Below are 17330 nucleotides of genomic sequence, written 5' to 3' on the forward strand. Positions count from 1 at the left end.
GAGTCTGTCTATCCAGGGTCGTCTCCATCCCCGGCTACCAAGCCTCTTTTAGCACCTGTTGGTGGTGGTGCCCCAGTTGGTGGGAACCCATGGCAACCCCCCATTTGCAGAATGCCCTCCCTCGTGAGGTGCCCCACTCTCCCCCAATATTAGCACTCAGGAGAAATGTCAAAACAGACTTGTTTACCCAGAGTTTGGTGGAGGAGGAGGCAGCCAGATTTCTGAAACCAGAGGAGAGTGTGCTCCTGTGCTCAGCTCCTGCTTGCAGACTTCCCTTTGGGGCATCTGCTTGGCCACTGTGGAAACACAATGCTAGCCTAGATGTGCCCCCTTTGGCTAGATCTCCTTATGTTCTTAAGAAAGTTCCATCTACATGAGAACAGGGCCTTTTTGCAATGGCTCCCCATTGTGGGATGCTCTCCCCAAGGAGTCTCACTTGGTACCCTTGTTATACACCTTTAGGTGCCAGGCAAAAACATCCCTCTTTAATCAGGTCTTTGGCTGACTAACATCCTATACAGTGGTACCTCTGGATGCGAACGGGATCTGTTCCGGAGCCCTGTTCGCATCCTGAGCAGAACGCAACCCGCAGTGCCGCTGCTGTGCATGCGCGGGACGCAATTCAGTGCTTCTGCGCATGACGTCATTTGACGCGTCTGCGCATGCGCGAACCGCCAAACCCAGAAGTCACCTGTTGTGGTACTTTTGGGTTTGAAGCGTTCGTAACCCGCGCCGTTCGCAACCTGCAGCGATCGTATCTAGAGGTATGACTGTATGTTTTTGGGAGGCGATGTTATTGGTTTGTGTTGTTTTTCTTCATGTTATTGTTATGCATTTTGTGTTTTTTATCTTGTATTTTTATGCTGTCAACTGCCCTGATGAAGGGCAGTATACACATATAATAAATAAATTGAAATATGTCCTGAACTTATACGTTCAGGGTAGGTTTTTAACTGGTTTTTAGAAGGTTGTTTCAAACCGTTGCAATTGCATTTGTATGGATATGCTTGCCACCCTGGGTGCTGGGTATAAATCTAATGATTAACAAATAAATGCCTCTAGGGATGTACGCCTGCCCTTGCTACTACTACCCCAACCGGGCTGGCTCTGCCGGGCGGCCTTCCTTTGTCATTGGCATCGACCTGCGGTCAGGAGCGATGCCCTCTGACCACTGGATCAAAAGAGGCACAGCCTTGCTGATGAGTTTGGATACCTGAAGACACCCCCATATGCACCCCATCTTCCAAAGGAACCTTGCTTCTCTGACTCCCCCCACCCCACAATTTTAGGTAAAATTAAAATAAAGCTATTTTGTTTACAGTCTCCTTTGTGTCTGTCCTCTACTTGACACGGTGTTGTAAGAATTTATGATCATATATATAGTATAGTATTATTAATTCATCAAGCAAACACAGGAAAAACAGGCCTCACACCATTTCTGACTCCCAAACTAACAAACTGTTTCTCTGCAGGGAGGAAGGAGGTGAGCAGCCCTCTGCCTGAGTGATAATCTCTGGCATTCTGATGGGCAATTTTCCCTGGATTTGGCCTGGGCTAGAACAAAGGACGGTCATTAGCCCTGCATTAGCCCTGCCTGCCCAGGACAGGAAACCATGAACACTTTTGTTTTGCTGAAGTGTGTGTCTGGGAGGGGTTCACAGGTATGAGAATTCTCAGGTTACCTCCTCTGACCATCCCAATTTGTGATGTAATTCTGATGTATGTATGATGTATGGAGGGGTGGTCTTGAGCTGGAGGGGGCAATTTCAAGTCTATATAGGAGCTTGCACGCATTGTTCGAGGTCTTTTGCTTGCAAAACACCCTGCTGCGACAGTTTCTAATAAACAAGGTCTTGCTTTGGGAGACTCGGTATTGTCCTTGCCTTTGTGCTGCGTTGTTGGGAAGGGGCTCTTAAATTATAGCTCTCTTCCCGGGGTTATGGACTCCCTTCTGGAGACGGACCCAGTTACAGAATTTTTATAACAATGGGAAATCCCCATCTCGGGGCTGGGATTAGATCATCTTCTGAGGCAGACAGAACTTTAGGCTGCCTCCACACCATACATTGAAAGCACATTCTCCGTGCCCTCCCCCCCCTCCTGGGAACTGTAGTACACGCCTCGCAGAGATGCAACTCCCAGCAGGATTCTTGGAGGGGAGGGGATGTCTTTTAAATGTACCAGTGATGGGGCAGAAGAGCCGCTCTTTGGTGCCCTCGAGGTTGTGGTCCTGCGGGGGCCGAGTTCATTGGAGCCCTCCCCTATTTTGTGAGATGCATATGGGGCTCCTGAGCTCTGTGGTGCCAAGAGCCAAGCAGGCCAAGAGAGAAGGAAATACCTTTCTGGTGACAACACGGCTGGCAGAGAGGAGCCAAATGTCCTTTCCATTAGCAGGCACAAGTGTGTGTGGGGGAGGGGGCGTCCCAGTAGCAAACTGGGGAGCAATGGCCAGTTGAGAAGGAGGATCAGGGACAGTCCTGGGAGGGAGGGCGGTAGTGGGGCAACTACAGCGATGATGGTGGGCAGCGCTTTGTCCAGGGGTCTCTGGGAAGGGTTTATGCTGGAGGAGAGAATCCTGCTCCTCCTGGAAGGGGCAGGTTTTCCTTCGTCCAGGGTGGGTCTGGATGACCCCAGGGTGGCCCTCCACCCATTCTGTGCACGTGGCGGCCTCCTCCTCCTCCTTCCCTGGAGAAGAGGGCAGCCGGGTTGGACTTTGCCCTTTAATTCCCCCTCCCCTTGCAGGCCGCGAAACTTTCCCTCCTCTGCTTTTCCAGCAGGAGCCCCTTGTGCGCTTTTGCGCCCTGGCAGGGAGCCTCGGCTGGCGCGCCTCTCGCCGCTGCTGCTACTCCACGCGGGAGCGAGGCTGTGGGGGAGGAGAAGCGGCGGGAGAGGGAGAGGGGCGGGCGCAGGGCGGAGGGACGCTCGGATCCTGCCCAGGGAACAGAATTGACACCAGCGAGGGCGGGGCAGGCGGAGGCGCCGAGCGCGTGTTTGCGTTGGGGAAATGGAACTGCGCAACCGGAGAGCGGACTTTTCCAGGCGCGGAGCCCCCGCTTCTCCTGCGGGTGGGCGCACAGCGGCGCCGGACTCCATCCCTCCCTCCTTCTCCGGCCCGCTGCAAAGTTCCTGCTGGCCCGCAGAGGGGGGCGGACGGAGGATGCTGGTCCTGGCGCCTGGGGGGCACAGCAGCTTGGCCAAAGGACGCGCAGGGAGCGCGCAGAGGGGTCTCCAGCCTCCTCCTCCGCGGGCGCACACGCCAGCCAGCCCACCCCCAGGTAAGAGGGCGCAGGGGGTGTTTCCCTGCCTGCAGCACGAGGGCGCCTCGTTTTCCACTTGCAAGTTTGTTTGCGTATTTATCGGCTGCGTATGCGATCCCGCCTTCTTTCCAGGACCTCAAGGGGGCGCTCGTAGCTCTCCTCCGTTTGATCATCCCAACAACCCTGCGAGGTAGGAGAGGGGGGCGCGCGCGCGAGTGCCCCGACGACGCCCACAGCCCAGGAGGCAAAGTGGGCGATCTGAAATCGGGTCTCTCCCAGGGGTCCCCCACCCCCAGCAAGGGGCGCGCGGGGCTTTCGTTTCCACCGACCCCGCGATGGCGAAGGCGAAGGCGGGCTGCGCCTTTTGCAATTTCCCCTTTTTCTTCCTTGGGAACAGGGCGGGGCTGGCGGGAAGCCGCGCAAAAAGATGAGCAAGAGGCGGACGGTGCAAGGGCGGAGTGGGGGGCGGGAGAGGAGGAGATGAAACGGGGATCAAACTTGACTTTCCTTCTTGCAGATCTGAAGGGTGTGGGGAGATGGCCAACTTGCTTGTTTTTAATAACTGCAGCGGATAGAACACATGGAGCACGTATATACACGAAGCTCTCAGTAGGAGAGACCTTTGGTCCATCATCTCGCTCAGTCTTGCCTTACACTGGCTGGCAGCAGGAAGTCCGCCAGGGTTGTAGCTGGGATCCATGGAATTGTAGGGCTGCTGGGAACCCGTGAGTGATCTAGTCCAGCCTGCAGATTGAACTTGGGATCTTATGCATGCAAGGAAGATGCTCTAACCACTGAGCTAAAATTGGAGTCCCCTGATCGTTGGGCCTAGAGGGATGTGTGTGCTTGTGTTTTGGAACCGCTTATGGGGTGGCTTATATTTCTCTCCCCCCCCCCCGTTCCCCTCCTCTTCCACTCCCAGCCCTGCAGGGGTCAAAGGGAAGGCACTAACACTGGCGAAGGTGTTAGTGCCATTCCTGTGTTTCCATGCCTACCGGTACTTCCTTTAAAGAGGGGATTATTCCTCCTTCCCCTTGAAATTGCCTCCATCTTCGTGCCACACATCCCTGCTTGACCCAGCCTATACCATCCCTCCTGCCATACACAGAATACCACCAAGGCTTTTAGCATGGGGCAAGGGGGTGGACTGGATGGCCTTTGGGGGACCCCCCTTTTTTAAAGACTTGTTTCTTCTCCCAGCACCACCACCTGCTCCAGCTGGTAAGGGAGTCTTGAGAGGGCTTGATGGTTGAGTGCTCGGTGGCCTGGGTTCTGGGTTTCAGTGAGGGAGGATGTGCAATGGGAAACTGGTTCTAGCCAGTGGTGAAATTTCATGCGGGTGGCAGGCAGCCAAGATCCCTGCATTCTCTGGGGAGGAAGTACAGTATAAGGGGGGGGGGGACATGGGGGTATACAGTGGGAGCTATGGGGGGAGAGAGGCAGCCCCAAAACTCCAGCTCCACAGTGGTATTTGTATCCAAGAGCGCTTTGCATGACCCACTATTGCAAAATAATTCAAAACCTAAGGGGAGGGCTGTTAGAAGGAATCTTCTAGTATAGCTTCCTATTGGGCAGTTCAGAAATGTGATAGCAGCCTGAGAGTGTGGCTCTGGTTGTAAGGCAGTCATGCTTCTGAACACCAGTTGCCGGAAAGGGCAGGAGAGGAAAGCGTTCTTCTGCTCGGGTCCTGCGTGCGAGTTTTCCCCACAGGCGCCTGGTTGGCCGCTGTGAGAACAGGGTGCCGCTCTTGGCGTGGTGTGTGTCCTGTGCGAGCTTTTGAGTTTCACAGAACTGTTCTTCAGATAGGTGAAAAGAGTCCAGTGTAACTCAGTAGCTTGCTTGCATGTCCCGAGCTTGCTGAAGTTGGTCTGGTTATTATGAGGTGTGCATTTGCCAACCTGTTTGCTGAGCACCTGCAGGGAGGGAAAGAGGCATTTCCCCAAGTGCCACCAGGCTTAGGATCAAATGTCTGTTGAGTCTTGTAAGTAAATCCCGTGTGATGTGGCTCAGCCCTGTAACGTAGGCAGGAAGAAGTGAGTGGCTCCGGAGCATGTGCAGAATGCCTTTGCCTCAGAGCTGAGCAATGGCAGCCACCTCTGGGTGGGATGGTGTGTCCAGGCCGATGTGGGCCTCACTCTTTAGCCTTCAACCCAGGAGTCCTTCCTCTCTAAGGATGAGCAGGCCATGTAGATCAGGGCTGGCTCACCCATGAGGCAAGGTGAGGCGGCCTCAGGCAGCAAGATCACCAGGGGAAGCAGATCCGGCCTCCCAGGAACGCAGTTCCTGCTGCTTTTGCAGCTTGGCTGCGCTCCCTGCAGATCAGACCTGCTGCCATGGCAGCCCCTCGAACGCTGCACAATTCCATTTTTGGATCGACGCTTGTAGATCCATTCATAAGAATGAGCCTTTTTTTAAGAAGGAGAAACAGTATCTTAACTGCAGTTGCCACAAATTGCGTTCTTTGGCCTGGGAGACTGGAAACAGCCGCGCTTTCAGCCGATGTCCACAAGAGGGAGAGCCAAGACCACGGAAGGAGGAGAGATAATTCCCACCTCCCTTCAACCCCCAGTGCACAGGCTCCAGTTCCCTGCTGGGGGATTAGAGGCTGTAAAGCTCTTAAGTCTGAGCCATCGTGGAGCTTAGTGCCGGGACTGGGAGATTCAGGACAGGTTAAAGGGAGCACTTCTTTTGCACAGCACATTGTTGAACTACGGAACTCCCTTCTGCAGGAAGCAGGGACGGCCGCCAAACTAGGTGGCTGCTAGCTAGCCCTGATGTCTAGCTTCTGCCTGCACGACTCAATGCTAGATCAGGCTCATTTTGTGTTCTTACGTCCAGATTTTTCCCCTCCTGAGGCTTGCAGCAAACGTATGTGAATAACGCAGGCTCGTAAGCCTGTGCAGAGTGCATTTGTAGCTGAGAAATGCAGGTAGGATAAAAGATGAATGCTGTTGAGCATGTATAAATGTGGTCCGGTCGTCCCCCCATCACAACCAGCCAAACATATCTCTACTCACGGTGATGCCCATGGTTCTCCGGCTCTCCGTTTTATCCTCACAACAGCCCTTTGAGGTAGGCTCAGCCTGGGAGACGGCGGCTGGCCTTCGAGGTTGTCCAGAAACCTTCGTGGCCGAGTGGGAATTTGAACCCGGGTCTCTCCCAGGTCCTAGAACAGCACTCTTAAGTGCTGCACCACACTGGCTCTCTGCACATGCTCAGGTCACCCTTTGCCAACGGAAAGCTACTTTGGCTGGGGTGATGAGAATCACTGTGCAAAATATCCGGGAGGCGCCCAGGTTGCAAAAGCTGGCTTAGGGGGCAATTGGGGGCGGCTGGGCGGGCAGGCAGAAACCTCAGGAAGAATGAAGTAGGGTGCCCCATAGCAGAGGTTATTTCCGTTTGGTTTTTCCGCTGAGCCGCGAAAGGTAAACTTGCATGCCGCTATTTTGCCGCCGCAACACAATGCCGGGGTGTTTGGGCAAAGCTTCAGCCTCAATCCTTTTATTTCTCCAGGAGGAATTCCGCTACTAATTACAGTTTTCAGCCAATTTAGCCGGGGGCCTCCAGCCCCTCCCAGTTCCAGCCCTGTATGCTCTTGCAAGGGGAACCGTAAGGCGGAGGCGTTGGGTTTAATGAGCAGGTGTTGAGAAGATGTTTGGCAAACGCCCCAGTCTCAAATCTCATCTCTTAGGGACTAGGTTCTTGTTAATGCGTCTGTGAATCACGGTCCCCTGGCGCTGCGGTTTCTGGAGAACCAGATGCAGAAGCTATCATCTGAGCTGGGCGGGGGGAGAGAAGCCGGATCGCCTGTCTTCCTTATGTTTGGTTGGGTGAAGCCCACTCCCCCCCACCCCAAATCAAATTTATTTCATTTACATTAGGAAAGAGCAAGCCAAGGTCAGGTTTTGTACGAGGGGAGCCTTTTCTCTCACCCTATTTTATTTTTTTTTGCCTTGCAACCAAAGGGGGGGGGGAGAGAATTGGCACTGGATTTGTAGGCCCTGGACAATGGCTTTGTGAGGGCGGAGGGAGCATTGTAGGGCCAGCTGCCAGGCAGGCAGAAATTCACCAGGGAGTGCTTTCTGCATTGGGAGCAGCTGCGGAACGCAGAAAATAGGTGCCCCCAAGCTTTTTCTGGCTGCAAAAACTTCGAAACTGATGCGTGTCCAGAAGATCTGGAGGGCGCCAGGTTGAGGGGAGGCCGGCCATTGCTTCTCGGTACAATTAACGCTCTGTGGTTCCCTCCCTGTGGTGCAACAAAATCTAACTGCTAGGCAGCACAGCCGTGCAAATCCACAATGCCAATAACTCTCTAGGGAGGCAATGGAGGCCCCCTGTGTGGAGTGTCTGGCTTGTTATTTGAGTGGCAGGCCACCTGTCGTGAGCAGAGGCCTGGGCCAGGCCCAGTGAGGCAAGCAACCGGATCCCCGCCAGGGAGGGAGGAGTCCAAGCCTTCACCTGTGTCCCAGCTGGCAGGGTAGGGCTCTCTGATCCCAGTTCTGCCCATAATCAGGAGGTGGCAGGATTCGAAAATGGGACCGCCTCCGGGGAAAGTGTTTGCGTCCTGCCACTGGACTACAGATCGGCCTTTTCGGCCCCCGTTGGCAGGACTGGAACTCGCAATCTGGGCACTAAAATCCCAGAGCCGTTTTCTGTTTCTCAGCCTAACCTACTTCGCAGGGTTGTTGTGAGGGAGAAACAGGCGGGGGGAGCATGAGTGGTTTTAAGAGTTCAGTCGGTAGAGCATGAGGCTCGTGGCCTTAGGGCCATGGGTTCAAGTCCCACGTGAGGCAAAAGATTCCTGCACTACAGGGGGCTGGACTGTTGTGACCCCTTCCAATTCAACGATTCATTGATTCTAAGTGTATTCCATGCTGTTAGCTTATTTAACTGGTTAAAAAACAATGTGTGTTTTCTGTTGCATTTGTTTTAATTTGGATTGCGAACACCCTTGGGTCCTGCGTGGGGAGAAAGGAGGGATATAAATGAATTTAAAATTAAAATAAAAATAAAAACTGTATGCCGCCTTGAGATGAAAGGTGGGATAGAAATGCAACGGCAACTAAAAATGAATGCAATTTTTATTCCCTTCCGGCACCACTTGCCTCCTCTCCCCCCGCCCTCGTTGCTTTAACACAGTTTCGGAGCCTGCAATAATTTCAAGGTTTTTATTACCTCACAAAGGAAGGGGGTTGTTAGTGTCCGTGAGGATAGATCGCTCTCCTCCAAACAGGTGTCCATATTTTGAAATGCAGTCTCCTGCCAGCCTCAGACAGCACTCTGCATCGATCTCCCTCGCTCAGCACGCAGGCGAACTGTGGAACTCCTTGCCACAAGACGCAGCGGCGGCCACTCATGTGGGCGGCTTCGAAAGAGGGCGAGGCAAACCCATGGAGGAAAAAGCTGTTGGACTAGATTCTTAGGATCCCTACCCCACAAGTTGCCACAAAAATTTGGGGGTCTCCGGAGGTGGGGTGGGGGGCTTATAGGCCTGGTATTGCCGGGGGGGGGGGGCATCCTCTAAGGTTCATTGTGCATCAGGGTGTGAGACCTGAAAGCGAATTTCTCCAGAATCGAGCAGGTTGGTTCATTGTGAACCCCCCATTCTGCGTGGGAGGTCTCTCTCGACACCCTCCTTTTTGATGTGGGTGCAAGGAGATGTTAGCTTCCTGCTCTTGGTGCACAAAACAGGAAGTCCCGCCCCCCCCCAAACGAAAGGTGGGGAGGAACAACCTGGCCCCAAACCCTTAGAAACTCAAGGGATGTAAGCGAATCACCAAATGGCACGTTAAACCTGGGTTACGGTCGCCATGACGGAATGTATAGGCTCCGTGTCATTTCTCCCCGGTGGTATTTATTTTTTAATATTTTTATTCCTTTCATTCCGATACCTCGGTATAGTTGAAAGAAAAACCTCAAATACATTAAACGTCAAATAAGACAATCCGGAATGAAACAAATTCAAGCTTCAGGGGGGAACGCCTCGCACCCTTCTCTTAAGTGGCGCTTGGCTTTCCCTGTGGTTTTTTTTTTTTACCTAATTAATTTATAGGAACATTAGGAAAGGGTCATTTGACAGTAGAACAGACTGCCTTGGAAGGTGGCAGCCTCTCCTCTGTTGGAGGATTTTAAAATAGAGGCTGGGTGGCCCTAAATAAGTCAGATTATCCTCCACCAGGGCCAGGGCCTTTTCAGTGGTGGCCCCGACTTGGTGGAACGCTCTGTCCCACGAGACTAGGGCCCTGCAGGACTTGATCTCCTTCCGCAGGGCCTGTAAGACAGAGCTATTCCGCCTGGCCTTCAATTTAGCCTGATCCTCCATTCCCTTTTCCCCTTCCCTTTTTCTATGAAGAAACCCTTTCTGAGACCCCACATGTAAACTCTTCCCTGGTCTCCATGCTGGCCCTAGCAGGACTAACGTGGCCCGTTAGCCCTGGCGATGCTACATTTATGTTGTACTTCATGCTGTTTTTTAAGTCGTTTTTCATCAATGTTTTATATTTGTTGTTAGCCGCCCTGAGCCTGGTTTTTTAATTGGGAAGGGCGGGGTATAAATTATTTATTTATTTATTTATTTATTTATTTATTTATTATTCACCTGTGATTCCTGCATTGCAGAGGGTTAGACTAGAGGACCTCTGGGGACCCCTAAAATTCTGTGGTTCCATGGTGCTAAAGAATCCCTGGCAGGTGGCCGTCCAACCTCTGTTTAAAAACCTCCGGCTAAGGTCAGTCTTCTACCTTCTGAGGTCATAGAAAGGTAGAACTGTAGAGTTGAAAGGGACCCCCGGCGCTCATCTAGTCCAACCCGCTGCAAGGCCGGAATCGCAGCTCAAGAATCCATCCAGCCCCTATTTAAAAAACCTTTTAGAGCGTTCGCCAACTTCTGAGCCCGCTTCATGAGGTGCACAAAAAGTTCCAGCCTCGGTTGACGCACGTATTCCTTGGGGGGGGGGGGGGCAGGCTTTCCCATGGATCTGACGAAACAGGCGCCAGTCCACGAAATCTCCCGCCACGATAAACCTGTTCGTCTTCTTGCCGTTTACCCTCGGCTCCCTCCGCCTCCGGCCTGCCTCCCGGTTACTGGCAGGTTAATCATCAACCTCGGAGTGCCTTCGCCCTCACCTGGAAAAGAGGCTCAGGTGATTCTCCTTCTCTGCCCCCCCCCAACCCTTTGTCTCCCTCTGTCTGATGCTCTCTTCTCCCCTGGAGGATGTGAGTTTCTGCATCTCTCTCTCTCTCTCTCTCTCTCTCTCTGTGTGCAAAGTTCTGCAAGTTGGTTGCATGGGGGAATTCCTGGAGCAGGAAAGCTTATTGCTCAGCAATTTGTGGGTTCCCCGCACCCCACAGGTTGGGTGAGGTGTGGGGAGTTTTCGTGTTGCAACAGAGTTGGCCCACGCAGGTGCACCTTGCCTCTGTTCCCTGCCTGGGGCTCTTTGAATCATAGAGTTCGAAGGGGGACCCCCAAGGGCCATCTAGTCCAACCCCCTGCAGTGCAGGAATCGAACCCGCAACCCTGAGATTAAGAGCCTCGCGCTCTACCTGCTGAACTATCCTACCCCACAAGCCCCCTGCCAGTAGCCACTACAGGTTGGCAATTTATTATTATTAATTACCGGTACCTTTGTCTGCAGCCTTTCCCTCTGAGGAGCTCAAGGTGGTGAACATGCCCCCCCCATTTTATCTTCACAACAACCCTGCGAAGGAGATTAGGCTGAGAGAGGTGGTGATCACCCAGTGTGCTTCATGACCGAGTGGGGATTTGAACCCCGGTCGTAGGCCAGCACGCTAACCACTACACCACACTGCCTCCCGGCAACACTTTTCTGGACAAATAAATGTTGGTGGCAAGGAAGGAACACATATTTCTGAGGCTGAGGGTAAGAGCGGCTTGACTTCAGAAGGTGGTGGGCTCTCCTCCATTGGAGGTTTTTAAACAGAGGTTGGATGGCTTTGTGTCAGAAATTATTTAGCTGTGATTCCTGCACTGCCCGGGGTTGGGCTAGATGGCCCCTGGGGTCCCCTTGACAGTTCTACGGTTCTACGGCTCTTTAAATCCAGCTACGTTTTACTCACAGGAGTCCCACCGAAGCTAAAAGTCCTCTCTTAGATCACACTTTTGCCATAATTTTAAAGCATTATCATACCACTCTGACAGCTCCCCCCACCCAAGGATCCTGGGAACTGTAGTTTGTTAAGGTTGTTCGGAGACTCATCACAGAGCTACAGTTTCCCAGAGCTCCCCGGGAGGAAGGTTTGGCTGTAAAAACCACTCTGGGAACGGTAGCTCCCTGCGGGGAAGAGGGCTCTCCTAAGAACTCAACAAACTACAATTCCCAGGATTGCGACAGTGGTCCAATACTGCTTTAAATGTGTAAATGCAGGTGTAGCCTGAGTCATGCTCATTAATTTTAATGGATCCAGGCTGAGCATGACTAACCCTGGATGTCACCCATTATCCAACGAGTCATGAGCAGAAACTGTGGCAAGAAGTTCCGCAGGTTAGAGTCTCCCTCTGCGAAGAAACATTGCTCTTGTGTTGAGCAATGGTGCGCGCAGCTTGCAGAGCAGGTGTGGAGAGCAAGACTGAACTGGATTAGGTCAACTGCCCGGGGAAAATATAAGGTCTGGATCTGGCAGCAGTACAAGCTGAAGCTGGAACCTGCAGCTCTGGGTAGTGCAGCCTAGTGGTTTTTCTGCTTGTGTGTGTGCTTGGCAGTTCACTTGCTTTATAGCTGGCAAGAGCCTGCTTAAGCTTTGCACATCTTGCTGCTGTGTGGTAGTCTGGCTGCTGTGGAAGGTGTCTTGTTGGGATATTTAATGCTTTGCTAGTGATGCGCTATCTTCTCCTTTCATGGGGGTTTTAAAACAGAGATTCAATGGCCACCTGTCATTTGTGATCTAGTTGAGATTCCTGCATTACAGAGGGTTGAACTAGATGACCCTTGGGGTCCCCCTTAACTCTATGATACCAGATTAGCATCCTTTCCCCAGTGGAGGAAGATAGCCTGCCTTTGCATCTAGTTTTCTACACTCGGGGGTGGAGGAGTGGGAAGAAAGTGCTGAGCATAATTCACGCTGTGCTGAATCCCTTTGACCCCAAATCCCTTTGACCCTAAATTTCAGTGCTACCCCTGAAGCATGTGCAGAGTCAAAAGCCTCTGAGTGCGTGCAGAGTGCATCGCGCCCTCTCCCCGTCAGCCTCTGAGTGCATGCAGAGTGCATCGCTCCCTCCCTGTCAGCCTCTGAGTGCATCGCTCCCTCTGAGTGCGTGCAGAGAGCATTGTTCCCTCTCCCCGTCAGCCTCTGAGTGCGTGCAGAGTGCATCGCTCCCTCCCTGTCAGCCTCTGAGTGCATGCAGAGTGCATTGCTCCCTCTCCCCGTCGACCTCTGAGTGCGTGCAGAGTGCACCGCTCCCTCCCTCTGCGAACCCCTAGCCCCACAACCTCTGGTCTTGCAAAATTGGCTTGAGCCCCGGTGCCTCTTATTTGGGGAAGGGGGAAGCAGTGGGAGTTGCACCCCTGGTCTCCCTGTCTGTGCCTTGCCAAGTCTGCTGCAGGACCCAGAGATTGGGCTTTGGGGGGGGGCGAGGGACCCCCCCCCACGCACACACACATGCGCACACATGGCCGCTCAGCTGGGGTGCTTGCCCTGTTGCTATGGGAACAGCGGCAGGAATGTTTGCCCTCATCCCCAGCCGCCCTATTAACTTTTCAGAGATGCTGACATCACCGGGCGCGGGGGCCAATGGCAGCTCTGCAGCAGGGCCTGGTTGCTGGGGCGATGGGGAGGGCAGGCCTGGAACAGCTGCCGGGAGATTGCACGTGCGCGCACACACATCCCACAGGGCACGCCCGGACACGCTCCCTCACGCATGGAACACGCCTGCACACGCTAGCCCGCATGGCCGAGGAGGGGGAGGGGAGCTGCAATGTGCGCGCATGGTCCGTGTTAACTCTTTGCATGCCAGGCCTGCGGTTCCTGTGCGGGGCTCGTGGGAAGCTGCCTCCCGGCCCCATCGAGCCTAGCTTGCCTGCACTGGCCAGCAGCAGCGGCCTTCTACAGGCCCAGAAGAAGCTCCGTCAGTGAGCTGTGGCCAACTCTCCCCCCCCCCCAAAAAAAAACCAAAGCAAGATTCCAGTCCTCATTGTCCTGGATATAGGTTCAACAGGAGCACAGGAAACTGCGAGGCATCAGAGTTTGCCTGCACTGGCTGGCAGCAGCAGCAGCTCAGGGAAGTCTCTCCCTAGCGCTTCCGAGGGACGCCATCAGGGCATGCCACTTGAGCGATCCAAATATTTTCATTATTTTATTGATTAAATTTGTACGCCGCCCTTCGTTTGTCGATCTTGGGGTGGTTTGGCAGCTTTAAAACACAGGATTAAAAACACAAAATGCATAATAAAAACAAAACAAAACAATAACGCCCCCGTCCAAATATCTGAAAGGCTGCAGGGTTTCACAGTCAACATGTGTGTGTGGCTGTGTGTGTGTGTGTGTGTGTGTGTGTGCTTGCTAATTTGCCACCCCAGAGGTTGGGAGGGTGATGGCCCTCCCCACACCCCAACAAGGCGCATTGGGCACCTTCCTTGCATGGCTTTTCATAAAGCCATTAAATGGTAGAGTTGGAAGGGACCCCCCCAGGGTCATCTAGCCCAACCCCCTGCAATGCGGGAATATTTTTCCCAACGTGGGGCTCGAACCCATGATCTTGTGGTCTGCTGACTGAGCTATCCTCTTTATCCCTCACCTTCGACACCTGAGATTTATCTACAGTGTTACCTTGGTTTGCAACCTTTTGGATTACCCCCCCCCCTTTTTTGAGGCCCCATTGGCGAAAGCGCGCCTCGGGTTAAAACCTGTTTTGGTTCACAACTGGACCTCCAGAACGGATTATGGTTGTAAACCAAGGTACCACTGTATCTGTCTGCTACATAAGTAGCCCACATTTTTCTCCAAGGAGGGGCTCTTTCCCCCACCCTCCTCATTTCATCCCCACAACAACCCTGTGGGGTAGGAAGGGCTGAGAGATGCAGTGGATTGGCCCAAGGTCATGACTTGAGTGGGGCGTTTAACCGTGGTCTCTCCCATTGCTCTAACCCAGGGGTCAGCAAACCTTTTCAGCAGGGGGCCGGTCCACTGTCCCTCACACCTTGTAGGGGGCCGGACTATATATTTTTTTGGGGGGGGGAATGAACAAATTCCTATGCCCCACAAATAACCCAGAGGTGCATTTTAAATAAAAGGACACATTCTACTCATGTAAAAACACGCTGATTCCCGGACCGTCCGCGGGCCAGATTTAGAAGGCGATTGGGCCGGATCCGGCCCCCGGGACTTACTTTGCCTACCCATGCTCTAACCACTGGGTATCTTGCGTGTGCGTTGACTTAGGGTTCAACCAATTATTCCCATTGTAAACTGGCTTAAGTGATTTTTAATAACCTATATTTATATTGTTGTAACTCCGTTGGACCTTCTTGCAAAAGTGGATTAGAAACCCTGTAAAAAACAATGTCAATGCCTTTCCTCCAAAGAGCTCACAACAACCCTGTGAGGTAGGTTTAGGCTAAGAATGAGCGGTGACCGGCCTGCAAGTTCACACCCAGTGAGATTCGTGGGACTGACGGGGGATTTGAACCCTGGTCTTTCCCAAGTCTGAGTCCTGTGCTCTAACCACTACACCACAGTGACTCTCGAGAGCCAGCTGGGAAGTCCAGCCACATGTGGATAATGAGTGCCACGCTGGCTACCACAATTTAAGAAGGATGTTGACCAGCTGGAAGATGCGCAGAGGAGGGCAGCCAAGATGATGAGGGGTCTGGAGACCAAGCCTGATGAGGAACGGTTGAAGGAGCTGGGTGTGGCTTTGATTGGAGGAGACCAAGAGGAGATATGATAGTAGGGTTGCCAGGTCTGCTTCCAAAAAATAGCGGACAAGCGGGGGTGTGTGTGTGTGTGTTAAATTAAATTATATATTTTCTTACAAACATTTTAACACATATTAAAATACCATTTCATCATAAAGCTTTTGAATTAAAAAAAATGTCCACTCTTTTGTGAAAAAAAAATAGTGAACATAATGTGAAAAAAGTGGACCGTCCACTCAAATAGTGGACACCTGGCAACCCTATATGATACCCATCCTCAGATATCTTAAAGGAAGATGGGAGAAAGCGTGTTTTCTCCTGCTCCGGAGGGCAGGACTCGAACCAGCGGCTTCAAGTCGCACGAAAGGAGATTCCAGCTAAACATTGGGAACAACTCTCCGAGGGTCAGAGCGACGCAGGACGGACTCGAAAGATGGTGGACTCTCCTTCCTTTGAGGTTCCTAAGCAGAGGTTGGACGGCCATCTGTTGGGGGGTCCTTGAGCTGTGATTGAGCTGGGGTTGGGCTGGATGACCCTCAGGGAACCCTTCCACACCGGAAAGGCTGAACCTTTCGCCCTGTGGGTTAACTAATCCAGAGTAGCTGCCTCCCTTGTGATGGCAGGGGCGACTCAGATGCATTTGGGAGCGAGGGGAGCCCAAAGGGGGGGGGCGGCTGTGTTACACGCAGGCACACCTGCAGGTGGTTCCTCTCCTCTGGGTGGTGGTTTTGAGCAACAGTCTCTCATTTCAGGTGGCCCATCTGTTTCCTCAGCATCAAGGCAACCTGCTCCCTCTCCCTCCCCACCCAGCCACCTCAAATCCCTTTGCGGGCAGGGGGTTGGTCTCCTGAATTATCAGCCGTTTTCACTTGAGTTCGCCTCAAGGCTTTCGCTCTCTGTGTGTCATTTCACAGAACCGCAGCGTTGGACGGGGCCTCTGGGGTCATCTAGTCCAACCCCCTGCAACCGCAGGAACGTTTCGCCAAACATGGGGCTTGAACCCACGGCCCTGAGATCAAGAGTGCCGGGTTCGACCGACTGAGCTATCCCGATCCCCAGAGTTAGGTGCTTGTAGTGATTTCCTTCTGAAGTGGTGCAGCGCGGGGTCTGGGTTCGAGTGCCATCCCTACGTGGGGCGAAGACGCCTTCCCTGGACACCCAATAGGTTTTCTGCAAAAGAACGACGATTAAAACAACTACAAGCAGGCTGCTAATTCCTTTCCAGGAAAGATATATGCTCTGCAGGGCTAATTCTGCCATCTCTCAGCAAGGCACACAACCCACACATTTTGCTGATTTTGAAGCCCTTCAAAAGCAAACAAAACAAAATCATTATTTCGCCCCTGCTTACAATTTTGGAGAGAGTGCATAGAAAACCTTCTTCTTCTTCTTCTTTGTTGTTCAGAGGGGATCAGTGCTTGCTTTTCCTCCCAAGTTCCTGTTGGCAAGGACTCGCCCTCTTAGCTGGTGAGAGCCTGCTTTCGTTTGGGTATTCTACTGCCGCAGGGCAGCCCCTTAGAGCAACAGTTGCCTTGAGTGCTGCTGTGTTGCCTCTCCTCATCTATCTATCTATAGATAAAAGGTTTTGGGCGGTGTATGTTGGTTAGGTTGGGGTGTGTGTGTGTGTGTGTGTGTGTGTGACAGGTGATAGCTATGTGTAGCAGCAAGGACAGGAAACATTTTTTGCCACACTTTTTGAACTTTGTCTCTGCCCCCCCATCTGCCCCCCCCAAGGGGAGGTTTGGGGGCATGCTTCCTCCTCCCACCCCCTCACCACAAGCCCACCCTAAAAATGCAGCTGGTATATTTATAGGGCAGGCAAGTTATCCTTTTGACTTCCTCTGGGCTGCTTTGTGGTTAGGGGGCAGGGATGGGTGGATCTTCCGTGCTGAAGCCTGTGTCCCGTGCTAGTTGGCCCTTTGGAATCAATGAGCAGGACTTTGCTCCATTCACTCCAATAGGCCTACTCTTGAGTTGGACTAGCAATAGGTGCAGCCCTGAATTTCCGTTCTAAGAAGCCCCAACAATGGGAACTTTCAGCCCTACTTTTCTGTGGCATGGCACAAGTATTCCCATTTCACAGGTGGAGAAAACCGAGGCGAGCTTTTGGATCTGAGCCTTGCCTGTGTTTTCCAGGTCTATCGCCCATCTTTGTAGCGCCAGCTTGGCAGAAGACTGAAATTCTGAAGTGAAAGGGGTCTAA

General features: G+C 52.8%; 2 protein-coding genes across 2 annotated transcripts in view; both read left to right on the top strand.

Moving 5' to 3' along the window:
• Positions 1-1310, top strand: part of DNAH2 (dynein axonemal heavy chain 2) — a 112487-nt gene extending 111177 nt beyond the window's left edge. Inside the window, 1 exon segment of the mRNA XM_033170284.1 lies at positions 1063-1310. Coding sequence (XP_033026175.1) covers positions 1063-1217 — 155 coding nt within the window. The 3' untranslated portion in view covers positions 1218-1310.
• A 1602-nt stretch (positions 1311-2912) lies between these two features.
• The window catches only part of KDM6B (lysine demethylase 6B), a 90118-nt gene continuing 75700 nt past the window's right edge, over positions 2913-17330 (top strand). The window contains exon 1 of the mRNA XM_033171220.1: positions 2913-3275. The gene's annotated coding sequence lies outside the window, so the exon portion shown is untranslated. The remainder of the gene's footprint in view (positions 3276-17330) is intronic.

Source organism: Lacerta agilis, chromosome 14, assembly GCF_009819535.1.
Source record: "Lacerta agilis isolate rLacAgi1 chromosome 14, rLacAgi1.pri, whole genome shotgun sequence".
Lineage (NCBI taxonomy): Eukaryota > Metazoa > Chordata > Lepidosauria > Squamata > Lacertidae > Lacerta > Lacerta agilis.